This window comes from Polypterus senegalus, chromosome 1, assembly GCF_016835505.1.
Source record: "Polypterus senegalus isolate Bchr_013 chromosome 1, ASM1683550v1, whole genome shotgun sequence".
Lineage (NCBI taxonomy): Eukaryota > Metazoa > Chordata > Cladistia > Polypteriformes > Polypteridae > Polypterus > Polypterus senegalus.
The window spans coordinates 45,616,999-45,636,214 of record NC_053154.1 but is presented as its reverse complement, the minus strand read 5'-3'; the positions used below and the strand labels follow the sequence as shown (position 1 = coordinate 45,636,214).

The window sequence follows — 19,216 nt, the reverse complement described above, 5'->3', positions numbered from 1 at the left end:
GAACAGCTGCAGTGCCCTCTGGCAGCGCCCCCGGATCCCAACAGGACTGTATCGGACTCAATCTCCCATGAAGCCCTGCAGCAGTCAGAGGTATGGCTGCCACCCAGGGGGGCTGCCATCTAGTGTTTCAGGGTAGGTATTGTTCTGTCCACACTGGCTCCTCTGGTCCTTCCATAGCAGAGGTGTATATATAATGTTTAGGATTGTCTGTCTGTTATGCAAACACTCACAAACCACTGGGCCTGGAACCTTGATCTTGGTCTTAATTGAGAGCTTATGATGTGATACCTGTTAAACAACCCACGATTTGGAAGTGCAGGCTACCTCACCTATTTAATTGAGCTTCAGGTCCTTCTTACAACCAGCAGCAGTACGACTGGTGTATCCTGGCTGACAGGAAAAGAACAGCAGCATGAGCACGTGTCATTGCTGACAGTGAAGCACATTGCACTACTAATCATTTTCTGTACAAACACATATCATACACTTAAAGCACAAGAGAAAGTCACAGATAACCAAAGAAATGGAGGTGTGGACTTACTCTGCCATGTTATTTGGCTTTGGGTCCTTCTCACAGCAAGCTGCAGCCCGGACACGTGACAACGCTGACAAGAAAATAACAATGGAATGAGCATGCGGTATTGCTGACTTGAGAAGAACTGTGGTGACATCTGAAGACAGTGAAGCACATTGCACAAACCCCCTGATTGTTTTCATTGCTAACACAAATCAAATACTCCCCAAGTGCAAAAAACGGTTATAGACACAGTTAGGTCATGACAAAGATGATGGCACCCTTGTTGGAATGACCTGAAATGTTTTGTGAGCATCACATGAACTACCTTTCTTCGAGGACCTCACATCTAAGTGCTTCCTAGTTGTACAAAAAATGTAAGCACTCATACACCATCTCTGTTGTGTGTATTGCTTTGGAAAGAGGCACTAGCCAAATATGGAGTGTCCAACACCCAGCTTTCTTGCATGAAGTTGTGTTTCAGGCAGGAGGAGTGTCAAAAGTATCAGCTAAATGTACGATAATAGTAACATGACATTTTCCAACCAAGCCACCTGACGTCTGTTGCACCTGCTCAACTCATTGAAGTTAGTGAAAGTGCTGATACATGCTGGTGGGCGCCATCGTTAGCTGCTGCACACTTCTTCTGCCCATGATGCTACAATCACATATCCTCTGCAGCATGATGTAACATTTAGAATATCCAGACTCAACAATGTTTACTATGAAACTGTAAATGTACTTTTATTTTTCTTTCTTCCTTCCTTTACTAACATATATTTCTTTTTTTATTTTATGAGAGATCTTTATATGAACACAACTTACAAAATGGAAACATAAAAATCCTGAATGTTTAGAGCCTGAGTCCTGCTTAGAGGCCCTCTAGAGTTACCTGTGGTTTTGGCTTGAGCTGCCTGTCTGGTCTGGCTTGTGTATTTCAAAAATATCTTAATTGAAAAGAGTTTTCCAGCCCCATGCAAAACAGAAAAACAGATCTCTGGCTTCAGCAGACGCCTGATAAACAGATGCTGAATGCGACAATGCTTGTTCCAGCTGACTGAACTGACTTTTTGCTCCCATTCTGTGGTGGTATTGGTTGTAACTTGCAAAATAGGCTCCTGATCCAATCATGTGTTAGCTACAGGGGGAAACCCTGCCTGGGCATTTCTGGTGTGTTCAGCTTCTATCTCACTTAGGGGGGTCTCTTTGGAGTGCTCATTGACTTCCTACCCAAAGTAACCATTTGAATAGTTAGTTCACAAGCAGCCTCCTTCTTTGCCGCGTTGACAGCCATCATACAATCTGCTTAGCAGAACTATGATTTAAGTCTCAGTATTTCAGAATTTCCTACCAGTGCTCCACATCAGTGTCTGTGTGCTTTTTCCATCCACTCTTTTATTGCTTGCCTCCCACATAGAAATTCTTATCATTGGAAATTTGCCTCTGTAGCGGCTTTAAAATGGTTGCAGATGATTTCAAAGAAGACAGACACACCAATATCTGGATTCTGCAGTTTATTCTGCAACAACGTTATCCAACTAAAAGACAAGCAGTAAGGGGCACAGTCAGCACACGCATACACACAAATACAAAATGACACAAAATAAATAATGAAATTAACACCAAATGAAACAAACACCTTTAACAAACCTAAAAGACAAGCAGTAAGGGGCACAGTCAGCACACGCAGCGACAGCCGCTCTCTCAGTCTCCTGCAAAAGTGTCATCTAGCTTTTTTTATATACAGTATATATATATATATATATATATATATATATATATATATATATATACTTTGTATATACAAATATAATAAATACAAAATGACACAAAATAAATAATGAAATTAACACCAAATGAAACAAACACCTTTAACATACCTAAAAGACAAGCAGTAAGGGGCACAGTCAGCACACGCAGCGACAGGCGCTCTCTCAGTCTCCTGTAGCAAGCCAAACAATATGTTATAATGAGGCTGGATCTCTGTTAAATTAAACACTTTTAAAATCCATTTCTGCCGACCAAAAGTCACGACAGAACCTCAAGACACATCAATAACCACATGACGTGATGTTTCTATGCAGTTTCAGACCGAATACACTATTTCAAAACTTGTCAGCTTAAACGAGAGATGGAGAGTATTGAGAAGCGCCTTACCTAAAACAGCGTCATCCAGCTTTTGCCAGGAGTCTGCTATACGCTACATGTGCATCCTATGGGTGTTTCATTAATTAAAGCCCCCCGCCGCTACAACAGGCAAACAGGAACTATTATACAAAAGATACATTGATTGGATTCACATTAAACGAAATTCACAATATATAAAGCAGAAGCATTTCAGTATTAAAAAAAAAAAACAGTTTTGAGAATGTTCACAAAAATTAAACATAATAAACTAACTCAGCCACACCACTTCAGGGCATTTTTGCAGAAACTGATCTGAAATATAGTCACTTCTCTCCTACAGGTGGTGCCACATCCTGTCTGACTGCACAATGTGATCATAGCTGTGCTCTGATTGGAGGACTGCCGGCTTGCAGCTGTTCTATTGGGTACAGCTTGGGAAAGGATGGGCACAGCTGCTATGGTAAGTGCCAGATAAAGGCAGAGCTAGTAATTGGGCTGGTGGTGACTATGATCAAATGAGCTATAATGAGAGCATCTCTTGAGCTTCGATATCCTCAAAAAGCACAAGCGCACAAGTGACGTCATGATCACCTTATGCATATGTGCAGTTATATTTTTGTAGAGTTGCATGTTTTTTAAACTTTGTATATTTATAAGCAAAGTTCTTTCTCTTGAAGAGAAGATTTTCAAACTGTCATTGGCTTCTTTTCTCCTGCTCATTTGTTTTTTTAAAGAATAGAGTAGTCTATGTATTTGCTCCACAAATGTCTTGGGTGGGAATTTGGTCCTTCTACTTCCAGTTGTCTTACCTTGTGTTCCCTTTCTAGTGGAATCCTCTGTGCCCACAGAGAATTTGACTTAATGAGATGGAATTTGGGGATTGGTACCTTTGTGATGGGCTGCATGATCTGCAGCTTAATTTAAAGTAATTGTAGGAGTTGACCTCTTTGGAACTATGTAATTTTGTCCCCATGACAGTTCCTGGTTTTCCATGAGTTATCCCAGAAGTCCCAATGATAATTCTCTTTTACAGTCTTTGACAGACCAGGGGTATAAAATATTGGCACGATAAAGCTTCTTTTTCTTACGTTATGAGGTCTCAATATAACTAACTATTCTTTACTATGCCAATGTATAAACAGTTTTGATTGGGAAGTAGAGACCACCAGCATAAATCGGTGTCCCGACCAAAACTAGCATATTACTTCATAGTTATTACAATCATTTCTGCTTTGACTGGACTGCCTCAAGTCTGTCTTGCGGTTGGATTACGTGGTGAACAACACTTCTGTGATTATTGAATTACTTGTCTCAGACATTCTGTACAATGTCCAGAAGCCTTCTCACTTATCTGCCTTATGGGATACAACAAGATATGCAAAACCCAATTGATGCCTCCTTATACAGTATATAGCGGATTCAGAAATTAATTGGACACCCTTTACTTTCCACATTCTTTATTGTGTGGTTGATTTTATTTTAAAAGGGTAAATTAGACATTTTTGCCCATCAGTCTACATCAATAACCTATAACTACAAACTGAAAACATGTTTTCAGAGCGGTTTACAAATCTAATAGAAATCAAAAACTGAAATCTTTAATTTTCTCATAATTCAGTACTTTGTAGAAGCCTCTTTGGCATCATTTACAGCTTCGGGTCTTCTTGGGTAATTCTCACTAAGCTTTACACACCTGGATTTGGACAGTGTACCTCATTCTTCCTGGCAGATCCTCTGAGGCTCCATTTGAAAGGATGGTTTAGTCTCTGTAAACTGCCATCTTCAGGGCACTCCACAGATACTCAATTTGGTTTAAGTCGGCTTTGGCTGGATGACTCAAAGACAATCAAGCACTTGTCCCGAAGCCACTGCATCATTGCCTTGGCCTTGTCTGAGGCAGCTGCACTCTGGGGTAGGTTTTCTTGAAGGCTATCTGTGTATTTGTCTGTATTCATTCTTCCCTCAATTCTGGCCAGTCTCCCTCTCACTGCTGCTGAGAAGTATCCCCAAGGCATGATGCTGTCACCATCATGCTTCACCATAGAGATGGTATTAGGAAGGTGAAGACAATGTCTAGTCATCACCAGACATAGTGCTTGGAGTTCTGCCCAAAGAGTTCAGTTGTTGCCTCATCAGACTAAACAATTTTTTTTCTCACCCTCTCAGAGTCTTTTAAATGTTTTCTGGCAATCTGCAAATGTTTTGTCATATGCGCCTAACTGATGGAGTTCTGTTTTAATCATTGTCCTTCCGAGAGCTTCTTCCATCTCAGCAGAGGACTTCTGAAGCTCTGTTAGACTGATCATTGGGTTGTAGGTCACCTCCTTGACCAAGGCCCTTCTTGCCCATACTCTTTTAGTTCACAATTGAGGCATCTGTGTTCCAGGGAACACTCAGAACTTTAGAAATAGTTGCCCTGATCTTGGCCTCAACAGAATTAGATTGTGGAGGTCTACAGAGAGCTTCTTGGACTTCTTGGCTTGGTTTTTGTCCTGACATGCCATTGTGAATTGAAGGACCTTATATGCCCAGGCGTGTGCCTTTCTAAACTTGTCCAATAAATTTCCCACACTCAAATCAAGTTCTAGACATATCTCAAGGGTAATTAAACCGAACAAGTTAGAGGCTCTAATGAATGAGAGATTTAAATTTTTGATTTTTAATGCATTTGCAAATGTTTCTGAAAACATGGGTTATGGAGTGTAGGTTGATGGGCGAAAATGGCAAATTTAAATTTACAGCACAATAAAGTGTGCAGAAAGTGAAGGGGTCTAAATATTTTATGAGTCCTCTGTATAAACAGGGGGAGGAGAGAAGCTGGTCACCGTCTCTGCCATGCCACTGCTCTCTGCAACATCTGTTTTAGGGATTTGTGGAAACGTTCAGCAAGACTACCAGTCCGAGAATGACACACAAATGTGTGCAGACAAGTTATTTTCAATTCTCTATTTAATTTTTTTAAAAGTGTGTTTTAACAATTCTGTACATTTATGTGTGTAATTAGTAATTTGTAATATTTGTAATTGTATTTTACTGTATCTGTGAACATCTTACAGCGCTCTTAGCCCGTACTCAGTGAAGAACACTATACACAAATAAACTGAAGAATTAAAATTTCATTACATTAAATTGGGCCGCCTGATCAGGTAGAATATCTTTGGGGATTCCAATGAGTACAATCAAACCCAGAAGCACACAGGGCAGACGTGCACTCAAATACCTACATGCACAGCTTCCACATCCACATACCCAGAAAGGCCTCCTTCTTGGCCTGTCTGCAGCTGCTCTGACTCTGATGTCTTCTCCTAAACCTTCTACTTTGAGAGCGAAAATTCGGCTCTCTGACATTTGCAACCTGCTTGAATCCCAACCCTGTTGTCTCAGGCAGTCTTTGATGATGCTGAATATTGTAATTAGCAGGGCCTCCATCCTGTAACTGTGGAACTCGTCATGAAGCTGTAGAAGTCCACATCTTACAGAAAGGTCCACATTTGTTGATCCTCATCATTTCAGAGTGTGCCCATTTGCATCCTGCCTACTACAGATTTGTCCATTGAGTCACAAATTGAATGGATGCTATTTCAAGCAATATTTTTCAAAATATGCATTAAGGACACATGGTTACGGCTAAGTCTGAAAATGTAATCTAAAGAATGAATATATACTACTGTTAACACTCACAAAAATATAATAACATATTCTCATACCTGCTTAATCTAGTTCATAGTCATGGGGGGCACAGCCTATCCATGCTACATCAGCAAAACATACACTAAATTTGGAAAAATGCAAAGAAAAAGAAGGAGATAAATAATTTAAAACAGTGTTTTAGTAATTTTTGAGACTATTATTTCTGTGGTATTCCATCATACGACCCTGGGGAGTTATTAAAAACATTTGCCAAAAATGTGGTCAGTCTGCCAGAGATCTATTGAAAGAATGTGACAGAACCTTCAAGCAAAATGGAGTGACTTTGTGAAGTTGATACCCCAGTGGGAAGCAAACAAAAGTAAGGAGAGGTTGAGCTTTTAGTATGTCACTACAAACTTCATTTCAAACAAAGTCTGCTGGGGTTTAAAACATTTTAGAGGTGTGCACCAGTTTTGTCTGTGTTTACATAATTTTGGCTGTACATTCTTGCCATTTCAAGATAAATGTGTCGAGCTTTAATTTTGGAAATCTTGGCCATTTATTCCCATACTAGTATTGGGGTAATCCTTTATTATGATGTACCAACTACACAAATTCAGATATGTAATATTACTAAACCTGCTAATCAAACAGATGTTATATACTCCACAATTTTTCAGGACCTGTGGTTAAAGAGACAGTGAATAATGAAGGACAAGGAGGGCTGAAAATTCTAATGGTGATATCCTCTGACTGAAAATCAGGGTGGGGGCCCCAACATTTCTCTAAATAATTGCTCGTCCCTCAGAGGCAGTTGAAGATCTGAGGAAACATGAGGGTCCTTTTACTATTAAATGAAAGCAGGAAGAGGGATTGTCTCAGAGAGATTTTATTTGAATCTCAGCATATTGCCTCTTGTGCTCCTTCTCGTCTACCCCTCTATCTTATTGATCACTTCTCTCGTTCTGCAGGAAATGTGTGAGAAGTAGAATTGATTGATTGATGTTAATCAGTCACTTGACTGATTATTAGTTTTGTCTTTGGCAATGCCAGTAATTAATTAAATAATTCAGTAAGGGTCCCACTTTATTATTCTTTGCCTTTCTCTGTAGGAGGCGGCCTATGACTGTCAGACGTACATCAAGGTAACTAAGCACACTCGTTGTAAGAAACAGATTAATTCAATTTATGGTAAACACAAGGATAATAGAAATATAAAAGCTGTTGTGGTAAGACCGCCCCCGTACACAAACAGACATGACACTAGATGTCCAAAACACACACGTTTAATGTTTTCCTTCTTAACAACACCACACCAACCAGTCAGCTCAGTCCCTTCTTTTCTCTCACTTCTTCTTTTTCTGTTGTCCTCACTCCTCCACCCGCATGCTCTGTTCTCTTCCTCCCAACTCCGGCTCGTCTAATGGAGTGAGGCGGCCCCTTTTGTACTGCCCAGGTGCTCTCTGATGATCTTCTGATGGCACTTCCTGGTGTGGCGGAAGTGCTGCATGAGCACCCAGAAGCACTCTGGGTTTGCCTGAAATCAGTGGCGGAAGTGCCTCAGTCCTGGGCTCCATAATCCTCCAGGCACACCCTGGCGGTGGCCATGGGCCCCAACAAGGTTGAGATTCTAAGCTCTGATCCCGTGGCCCCCATGCAGACCATGGCGGCTGCCCTCCTGTGGCCCATGGGGGGAAATGTCCCTCTCCCGGTCCTGCCAGGCGTCCCAGCTGGGCAGGATCCCCAGCCATCCACTACACTGTATATATATATGGACTTAGAAGACCAGATGCAAGACAGATGAGACCAACAAATGTATAACACAGAAGTGGGTAGCTGTTTCCTGGCTATTTAGAGTTCTAATTTATCTTAGCACAATTTTATGATACCGAGGCTTCAAAGATGATGCCCGATGATGTGTGGCATTAAGTGTTGTTTCTCCAGGTTCAAGTGGAGGACTCTTTTTGTGTTGCAGTGCACTCTTGGTTTTTGCTATGTGGTCCTTTGTTCATGGTGTGATGTGGCACTGTTAGGCTTCTGTGCTGTGTCCTCTGCAACATCATAGGAAAAAGCATTTCTCTTTATGGTACAACAGTGTAAGTGAAGTCCCCTTCCTGAAATAATGACTGCTGCTCAGTCTTCCCAGACAGAGTTTTTGGCTGGCAGAGTGGATTTTTTGAGCAGGTTCACAGCGTCCAGCTTCAAGGCTGTAGGAAGAGTAGCTTTCAGGCCCAAGAAAGTTTGTGAGCTTTTTGTTGTGCAGAGTTTGGGTGCCTTTTCACCCCAAACAGTGTGGCTTGTCAGCTTACAGCTCACAAAGAGAATAGATCGTCAGCTTTGAACTCCTCCAAACAAACTAAGAGATGAATACAGTCAGTTTCGAACGTAGGTGTAGTCGTTGAGGATTTGATCAAAGTCCATACCAGTTACAGATCCAGTGCATTATTCAGTCCATCACAACCACCCAGAGTTCAGTTTGAGGTTACAAGCCTAAAATGAATGTCCATTTAGATGGCTTTTTCTCTGAAGGAGCCTCTGCAGTGGTGTCAGCTTAACTCTGATTTACGCTGTTGTTATCAGATGAAGTACAGAGTTGACCAATGTGTTGGAAGAGCTGCGGCTCAGCCATTCAGTTTAGAATTGGGTGTGGTGGGTGTGCATCCACGTTTTGCCTAGCTGTTAAATCTGCTGTCTTAACAGGCCTTGTGTACCACCAAAAGTCAAGCAAAACAGGCAATGTCTGCTTTATCCTAAAGTCCCAAAACATTTGTGACAATTAGTGTTTGATTGGCAAAGCTTGCCGTATTTTTTTTTCACCGTAAATATGCTATGTTTGCAGGCGAACTAGTTCCCTGAATATCTTCCTGGATATAATTCACTGCAGACAAACCCTTTTTCCCAGCACCCAATGATGTTTTGCAAGGCCAGCATGACATCACAACATCCAATGTTGGATTTGACAGCCCCACCAAATATATAACACTAATCATAGTGGTGAACTAAAACTGAGCGAAATACATATAACAAAACATGAGACTGAAAAGAAACAAACTGGAAATGTGTTGGTGTATTTGTGTTTTAAAGGTAATATCTTTTTGTACGAACTTGTATGTGACCTGTATGTAATATGTGAGCTTACCCCTTTAATACAATAGCCCAGCAATTACCCAGAGTTTGCTGTGCAAACAGGAAGGAGTGAAGAATCCATCCTGCTATTGGATCTATGGGGGCTAACCTTAGTGAATTAATGCTTTCTGTCTGCCACTGTCTGCATCAAATGTACTGTTCTCATATTTAATTCCATTAAGTTTATGCACATGGTGGGGAAGTAGCTAGCACTTTTGCTTTACTGCTCACAACAATGTTTTTGTTAATGATTCTGTATTTGCAGTTCTGTGTAAGTCAAGCACGTTAGGTGGTGCTGTCCGACTTAACTGAGTTAACCGCCTGTTTAGGTGTACATAAGGGCAGTGGATACCTCAGACCAGCGCTGAGGCATTAGCTGTCCAGCTTGTGTTGTTTGACTCCCTTTTTTGTTGCCTTTTTCTTGGAAATTTGAAAGTTTTTTTTGTCTTCTGACTGGTACAGATTGGTCAGGTTTTCCTACCTAACTCCAGTTTATTTTCTTTTTATTCATTAATTTTGTGGGGGGTATTTTTGTGATTTTTTTGCGGTTTTATGTTATTGAATATATTTTTATTTCATTTCTTTTTGCTTTGTATTGTAGAAATGAGATGTTTCTATAGGTGAGTTTTTGTTAGTGTTTTATCATTTGAAATTATTTGTGAGAGTTGCAGACCCTTTTTGTTAATTTTCACAAGATTTATTTAAATAGAGAGCCGCACTCTGACACCCATTAAATGGTTGGTCAGCCTTATCAATGGTGTTAGTGTAAGGTAAGTTAATACTGGTTGACAAAATCACGTATCTTGTTTGGGTCACTAGAGATGTGTTCAGGGAGAGAAATATTTGGCTCAGCAATACTGGTTTTTGGAATCAACTTATTTACAGTTTCATTGAGAACATGCTGAAGGGTAGCAGCAAAACCTTTTTAATTGCTCCTTCAAATGTGCCTGCTCTACACCAAAGATGTGTTATTTCCATCATCACGTTCCTTATCTCGGGGTTACTCATGATCGCTCTGTACGTTACAAGACAGCATTTCCAAGGAGTATTGTGGGAGATAAGAAAAGACCAGGAGCTACTAACACAGTTAGGGCCAGGCCAGGTCAAAACTGGTAGATCAAAAAGAGGCCCAAGTGAACAAAACACAGGAGCAAACCAAAAATCAAAGTCTAAGTCAGAAGAAAATCAAAAAAATGAAACACAACCTAGCACTTGACCTACTTGAGTTGCAAGCTAACAACAGCTTCAGATCTTTAAAGTTTATTCAACAAAGGGATACCAAAACAGAGAGCTGTCGACATACTTATGGCATCACTACATTTTATATTGCAAATGTGCCGATTGCAGCCATGTGACATGTCTCCGAAGCCACAAAAACAAAAGAACGGAATGAAAAGAATTACAAAAAATAAACTTTGTGAAAACAAATATTGTTAGCAATACCCACAAATCAATTTCACATGATAAAACAAAATCTGCATAGAGAAACATAATTACTGCAATTATTTGCTCATAGATATTGCCTTGATTATTAATTATTTCCTGTGTTATGTTGATTCTGCTGGTTTTTCACTGTGTGTTTTGTATGTTAAACCTAAGGAGCCGGCTCACTTCTACAGAAATGCTGCAACTGAGGACCCCCACTTGACTCTAAATTTAGATATATGAGAGGCAAGGCATGAGTTATTGTAGTAGTTCTCAAATGGTGTTTTTTGACTTATTTTGAATTCATTGTTTTTAAATGGTTTTACTTTATTTATTATGTAGCTGTCATTTCTGGTGTTTGGTTTTTGTATTGTAGACGGATCAAATTTTGTAGGCAAACCTTTATGATTCTTTTGCTTCTGTGTGGAAATTTTTGTTAATAAAATATTAAATTTTTAATGGAACATTGTTGTGTAATAATAATACACAAATGCAGTACAACTCCACGATAACATTCCTTTCAATGAATGAATTAGAAAATAATAAAATGTTTTTTTCCTACCTTCTTCACCACAAGTAATCACGAAAATCATAGCCATTAGTTTGCTCATACTGTCTTTGCTAAAGTTGAATAAATGGTATGGCATTGGATTTTGCTGATGTGAAACATACAATTCTGCAACTGCTGATGCTCAAAAGCTAAACTATTGGCATCAAGCACTACAACCAGAGGTGTGGTGTGTTTCAGTGATTCTGTAGAGTTACAAACAATAAGATTATAGCTTTCAACATTAGATAGATAGATAGATAGATAGATAGATAGATAGATAGATAGATAGATAGATAGATAGATAGATAGATAGATAGATAGATAGATAGATAGATAGATAGATAGATAGATAGATAGATAGATAGATACTTTATTAATCCCAAGGGCAAATTCACATAATCCAGCAGCAACATACTGATACAAAAAAAATATTAACTTAAAGAGTACTTAATGACCCTGTGTTCAGAGTCAGCGGGTTGGAAAATGGATGGATGGATGGAAATTAAAGAGTAATAAAAATGCAGGTAAAAACAGACAATAACTTTGAATAAAGTTAACGTTTACCCCCTGGGTGGAATTGAAGAGTCGCATAGTGTGAGGGAGGAACGATCTCCTCAGTCTGTCAGTGGAGCAGGACAGTGACAGCAGTCTGTCATTGAAGCTGCTCCTCTGTCTGGAGATGACACTGTTCAGTGGATGCAGTGGATTCTCCATGATTGACAGGAGTTTGCTCAGCGCCCGTCGCTCTGCCACGGATGTTAAACTGTCCATCTTTATTCCTACAATAGAGCCTGCCTTCCTCACCAGTTTGTCCAGGTGTGAGGCGTCCTTCTTCTTTATGCTGCCTCCCCAGCACACCACCACGTGGAAGAGGGCACTCGCCGCAACCATCTGGTAGAACATCTGCAGCATCTTATTGCAGATGTTGAAGGACACTATTGACACTATTGCAGATGTTGAAGGACATTATTTCTGTTTAATATCATAACTCAGCCAACCAATTAATATAGGCCAGTACCTATCACCATATCCAAGTACAGTAGAAAACAAATCTAGAAGCTTCTGTCTTACCCAATAACTGACATTTTAGGGGGACCAAAATGATTACCTCCCCACCTGGGTTCAATATCTGCAACTTAGAAATATATGTATCGTCAGACTCAATCATTCCTGGTGAAAATGGCTTTATAAGCCCTCAAAGTTTGGGTTTTCCCAGAATTATGTCCAGGATCAAAGAAGTTTCCTCTAGTACTACCTGTCAACTTAAGCTAATATCACATTACGTGACTTATAGCCATGAGGTATGACAGATTTCCTGACCACAGTTGCTGATGTCATGGCCAAACCTTGTCAGTTTACTTAAATTCACTTTTCATGTCACTCCTTATTGAATAAGGAGACATGAGTCATGCCTTCGCCCTTTTGGTGACAGCCAATAGCGTGCTACCTGACAGAGCATATGCTGTATGAACGGGTTAACAGGTACATCGAGTTCAGCCACATTCTGGGCCCTATTTTATTCTTTTTTCCATTCTATTGTGGTATGTAGAACACACAAGCTACACTTCTGTTGGTGAAGCTCAAAACACTTGTGTTCCTTATTCACTGTGTTATATATATTGTTCTTCAAAGAGGAGCATTCATTGGTTGTCAGTTCTCATTCACACAGAGTCCACCCGTACATCTGAAAACAAGATCAAACCTGTTACATGTTGTTGGAGTGAGTCTCAGAATAGTTGGAGGTAGTTGTTGGGCATGTCATGTTATGTGACTGCCTCCAACTCGCTAACATTATGTAAATGAAGGCTATGGCTAAAAATCACTGAAAAAATCTCATAATGTAACATTAATGGACACAATCTGTCCTCCTATTTGGCTTTCTGTGCTGCCAACATTATGCAGTGAACCCTAAGGTACTGACTGCATACAAGGATACTTTAACCCTTGGCAGAACCCATCTTGCCATTTAATGCTACTCTGTTATCCATTCTGCCCCAGTAATGGTTTGTTTTTCCATGATATTTTTTTATTTACACTGTATTAAGTCCTCCACCTCATTCGGCCTCCCATATGCAACCTTTAAATTATTGGTTGCAGAGGATGAGATGGGCTTGGACTCTAAACCGTTTGTTGGCCTCTACAGCTCTATGGGCATTGTGACTTTATGCAAGAGGTAAAATCTTGGCATGTGTTTGGTGCAGTTGATAAAACCTGCAACATCTGCTTTGAGTTAGTGGAGCACTGGAACATGGCCAAGACAAATCTGGTAATGATTTAACAGAAATGTTAAAGTTTTGCAGGATTCTCTACCACATTTGTTGTCAGATGGCAAACAAACCAATAGATGAGAATGATCTGGCCTATAGAGGGGACCACCAGTGCCCTCATATTCAGGGCTCTGTTTACTTCAGTGCTTAAGTGTCCAGCTTGTGTACATGAATTCTCGATGGAGAAATTGAGGAAGTGAGTGCAGCTTGAGGATGTGATTTTTTTTTGGTCAGATTTCACATGTGTGAAACCGGTGTGCTCCACAGAGCATTTCACAGCATCATCTTTTTTTAAGGAAATGCATTCTAATGGCTTAATTATTTGAATGCTCCGCTCAGTGCCAGGAGCAGTGGTGTTAGTATGTCAGGTCTAATGTTTTAATGTATTGAGCACGAGAGAACATAGGTGTAGTGCTCTTTAGAGCTGACACTCTGCTTTGTACTTTCATTTTTCAGTTTGTCTGTGTGAGACATAATGGACAGTCTGACCAAAGACTGAAGGAGGGGGGGGTTATGTTGGGTGGGCAGTCGTGCCAGTGTTTGCTGACCAATTGGGACTGTGCCGCCTGAAGGTGGCTCAACTGATTTTAGATAAAACTGTAAAAGTACCAAAAACTGGCAGCTAGAAAGATGCAAGTCTTCACCTTTCGGTCAAAAAGCTATTTGCTCTACCAAGATCTGAATCATTTTTCTATGCAATTAAAATAAAAGTCAAATGAAAATGACTATATTAGAAGAAATGACCACATGATTAGAAAAGTTCAACTAAGAAAAAGCTGACCTTCACAGCCCAGATCTGCTATGTCACTGTCTCCTTTATCCCACAACACCTTTTTCATCCTCCTGTATAACACTTCACAATAGTCAGTTGCAGGCAAGGGAAGACAGTGGGTTTGTTTGGCACCAGTTAAAAGGCATTTAATGTCTGACGTCAAACAAGTGCTGATGGTTTTGGTGCTGTTGATGTCAAACATATGTAATTGCCATTTATTATGTCTGTATTTTCCACACTGTCTCGTGGCAGTTTAGCAGCAGCTTCTCGGCTCACCAGATGCTGAGCTCTGTGCTATACTAGAGTTTGGCTGCCACAGCTAACGAGGTGTACACTTAGAAATAACAATATGCACAGCAAGAGAATCTCTTTGATGATGCATAGGCTGATATTGGCTTAAATTTGTATTAAGGCATGGATTGCTCTGTGCTCTTGAGAAAAGAATAAATAAGAGGGATAGCAGGAGTTCATAATTGAAGGTGCCCTGTGATTAATTGATGCTATGAATGGGCTCAGCTCCTGCTTTGCTGTTGGAGGTTCTAGCCTACATGACCATGGCCTTGAATGATGCCAACTCCAGGATTTATTCCTGCCATGTGCTTAATGCTTCCACTGAAGCATCATGACTCTAAACTGAAGAGAGAGATGTAGCACTGTACATTATGCACTTTCATGCATGAATACTGTAGCATGATCATTCATTAGTTTATTCCTTCATTTTTAGACCCCACTCATTATGCTACAAAGTTTTGGAGAAACCAGAGCCTGTCTGAAGAAAATGAAGTGTAAGGGCAGGAATCAATTTATCCAAATCAGGACTGTGGAGAGTTTCTTCACCCTCTTAATCCTCCTGGCATGCCTCCGCATACTCTACTTTTGAAGGTCAGCGCACCAATTATGTTACTACAAAACTTACAACTACCAAAACTTTGTAACGGCGCCAGGCTTCAGATCAAATCTGTACACAAGAACCTCATTGAGGCAACTATCTTCACTGGAACTGGCTCAGGGGAGACTGTATTTATTCCTTGCATCCCTCTCATACCCTCTGACCTCCCATTCCAATTCAAACGCCTCAAATTTCCAGTAAGGGTCTGCTATGACAATAAATAAGTCACAGGGCCAGACTCTAAAAAAGGTCGGCATTGACTTGATACAAGATTGCTTCTCACTTGGCCAACTGTACGTTGCATGCTCAAGAGTAAGCTCACCAGACAGTTTGGTCATTTTACAGCCGAGGGCAAAACTGCAAATGTCGTTTACGAAAAGATCCTTACATCCTAAAATGTGCATTTCTCATACACAACATTTACAATCATAAATGAAACTCTTTACAATCATCAAATTCACTCTCATTACTAAAATAAGCCCACGACAATTACATTGACAATCATGTTACATTTTAAAATGTTTCCTTTTCTTTTTCATAACTTCTTTAACACACTACTTCTCCGCTGCTAGTTCCCTATAATCGGGGGTGCTGTTGGTGCTCCATTGGCTTGGCATGACCAACTCTGGCTAACCCTGCTCCACATGGGTTTCCTGCCACACCTGGCCAACTGCTTTGAATCTGTACAGACAATAGCAGTCTGCTGCCAGGACAACCAATCTCATGTTAGTATGGTTCTGCGCCAAAAAAAGAAGTCTTGTCTGTTCAACATCCTAGCAGAAAAAATAATGCACAAAACATTCTTTGATGGATTCAGGGTTGGTGGGCAGACCATCAGCAATCACCAGAAGCACTACAGGAGCTGGTGTGTTGAGTTGAGTATAATATGCTGATTAATGCAACAAAATTGGAAGTAATGAAGACAAACACAGATAAAGTATGTGGGATCATGGAGGATAGAAGAAGACTGGAGGAGCAGTTTGAGTCTTTCAAACATTTGAGAGTATAGTAACAGATGATGCTGGCTGCGGGGATGAGGTGGAGTCAAGGCTGATCACAGACATGGCAGTGATAGTTAAGTTGGAAAGGATATGAAAAAACAACACAGTGAGCACCATTATAAAGCCATGCTTTATGAAAGCCTTGGTCTGGTCACTTATAGATGTGAGGCCTGGATGCTGAAGAAAGAAGAAGAGGAACACCTAAAGCTTTCAAGAACAAAAGCATCATAAAGTTGCTGAGAATCTCATGAATAAAGCTGATGACTAAATGAGCAAGTCTACAAACTGGTTAGAAGGGAAGGCAAACTGCTAAGTCAAATTAAAACCCACAAGTTACAGTGCTTCAGATATGTAATGAGGCAACCACATTATACCATTGAAGATAGTTTGATGACACGTCTTATGGGAGGGTTGAGAGGACCTTGGAAAACAGAGAATTTACTAGTATGACATCATCACGGTGTGGACTAAACGCCAGCTGAAGAAGAAGGCATTGGATGGTACTGATCCATGAGTGTAGCCAACCATCGAGAGGTGATGATGGCGCAGTAGAACGACATGAAATATTGGTGCTCCATTGTTGACTGAACACTCACATCTTGCATCTATGAAATATGCAATTAGTTACAGTATACAATGCTATAACTTAGGACAGGGGTTGGCAACCTACAGCACAGCACGTGTAATGATTTTCAATGGCACGATGATTGAATTGAAATATAGTAAAAAACATATATTTTAATTACAGTGCATGCGTTCGCGTTGTCACCTACGCTTTGCACATGAGACTCACATGAAAACCATGTGTTCAGTGCAGGCCGTGGTACGTTAAAACAAACCTCGTTTTTATATTTTAATCACAGTGCATGAGTTTGCGCTCCGCATCTGCCCACCTACGTTTTGCGCATGCGACTCAAATGTAAAGAGAAAGCATGTATTCAGTGCAGGCTGTGGTATGTGCATGCTTTTTGTTGATGACATTGTGTTTTGTAGCACCAGAATGGTGGAAGTGAAGATGAAATTGGCCGAATGGTGAAGGGCTTTGGAAGAAAGAAGTCTGAAGATAAATAGAAAGAAAAACAGATTATATGAGATTTTACAAAAATCAGGATTCAGTCATTAGCCTGCATGGAGAGCAATTGAAAAGAGTTGATAAGTTTAAATATTGAGGATCAGTGATAGCCTAAGATAAAGAATTAGAGTAGAGATAACTTGCGGAGTGCAGCGTGGATGGAACAATTGGAAGAAAGTATCAGAAGTATTATGTGATGGAAGAATTAAGGCAAAGGTTTAAGTTAATTTTTTAAGACAGTGGTAAGACCAACAGTGAAGTATGTGCAGTAAAGGGAGTGCAGGAGAGGAAGTTAGATGTGACAGAAATAAGAATGAGGTACAACAAAAGTGGGAGAGATGTCTACAACATACGAAAGTACAGGAAAGTAGGTTGAATTAGTATGGCCATGTGACGAGGAGAAACAAATAATACGTGGGCAAAAGAGTGATAAGAATGGAAGTACAGGGGAAGGGAAAGCGAGGAAAGCCAAAGTGGAGGTGGATGGATAAAATAAAAGAAAATCTGAAGTTAAAGAGCTTGACTGGTGAGGAGGTGTGGGACTGAGCTGTTTGTGGAAGGTTGATCAATCTCATTGAACCCTACATATTGTATAAGTAAGAAGTGATGAAGAAGAAGAAGTAGGTATTAATAATTATTTTTAAAACCAACAAAGAAATCAAACCATAAGGTCATGATATATGATCAGAAAAAGTCAGGACAAAAGAAGAATGTTTTTTGCTTAATGGAAGGTTAACGTCAAACAATTCTAATTATAACTGCAGTACTGGGTGACTTTCAAAATGGTTGCTGTCAGCCACCAAGTCGACATCAGTTTAGGTTCACATGGTTAAGTGAGGGAGGGAGTGGACTGCAAAACCATTTCCATATATCTCCATTTGTCAGCTGATATGAGTCTGTTCATTCTCAAACTGCTGAGGCTGCCCTCCCACTGTGTGGGAATTGACAGGAGTTATGTGGTAGTTTTCTAAGTCAAAAGCCTCCAGTTGAGTTCCTTTAGTGTGTAGGATTTGCCTATCATGTTTTGCTTTATGACCTTCTATTGTGTCTTTTTAGATGACCTTTGCATGTGTATAACCTTCTGAATATTTTTTTGTTGTTGTTTTTTATTAGTATTCTCTTGTTCTCAGCATCAATTATCTTATACCTTATACATTGCTCATTAATTCTCCGTTCATTGCCTGCTGGACTTGATGTGGCCGACTTTGCTCACTGTCCATGCCACATTCAGATGTGGCAGCTGCCATAGCACACCCTTCTAGATATAGTACCCCAGATGAAGAAGCTGTGACTAGGGGGGCACACTCATAAGATCACTATTTCCATCATTTAAAAGAGATGCATTTTAATTTTTGCTGTAGTCGCAACTCCTTTGTGTCCATGTGACAGTAAACAGCTGCTATGAGTTTAATTCAGAGTGTTCCAATCTCCCAGGGAAATACTTTTAATTTTCAATTCATCTGCAGTGTTGCCAGAACTAATATTCTTTGTTGGAATTTATTGTCTTTAATGATGTAATAATATCTCTGGACTGGTTGCTGATGGTTTGGCAGGGCTGGTGATGAGACTCCTTATTCCAATTTTGAAATGAATCATTCACATATGGAATGAGTTCCTCTTAAGTACTGAGTGACCATCAACCTAGAATCTACCACTCTAAATAACCCTCTGTGAATAAACAATGGTGACCGCAATAGTCACAAGAATAATATAACTGCCAAAATGTGGAAAGTAGTGAAAAAAATGCAGCTTTCAAAGTGCATGCAAGTGACGTTGAAGTGTGCATGTCCTGTTTACTCACTCGACTAGTTAATCCACCCGTTCTGTCCCTTCCCTCAACATC

General features: G+C 40.1%; 1 protein-coding gene across 5 annotated transcripts in view; it reads left to right on the top strand.

Annotated features, from left to right (window-relative positions):
- Positions 1-19,216, top strand: part of LOC120525881 — a 230,825-nt gene that overhangs the window by 57,039 nt on the left and 154,570 nt on the right. For all 5 annotated transcript variants that reach the window (XM_039748569.1, XM_039748552.1, XM_039748562.1 and 2 more), the window contains one exon: positions 2,982-3,101. In XM_039748569.1, coding sequence (XP_039604503.1) covers positions 2,982-3,101 — 120 coding nt within the window. The remainder of the gene's footprint in view (positions 1-2,981; positions 3,102-19,216) is intronic.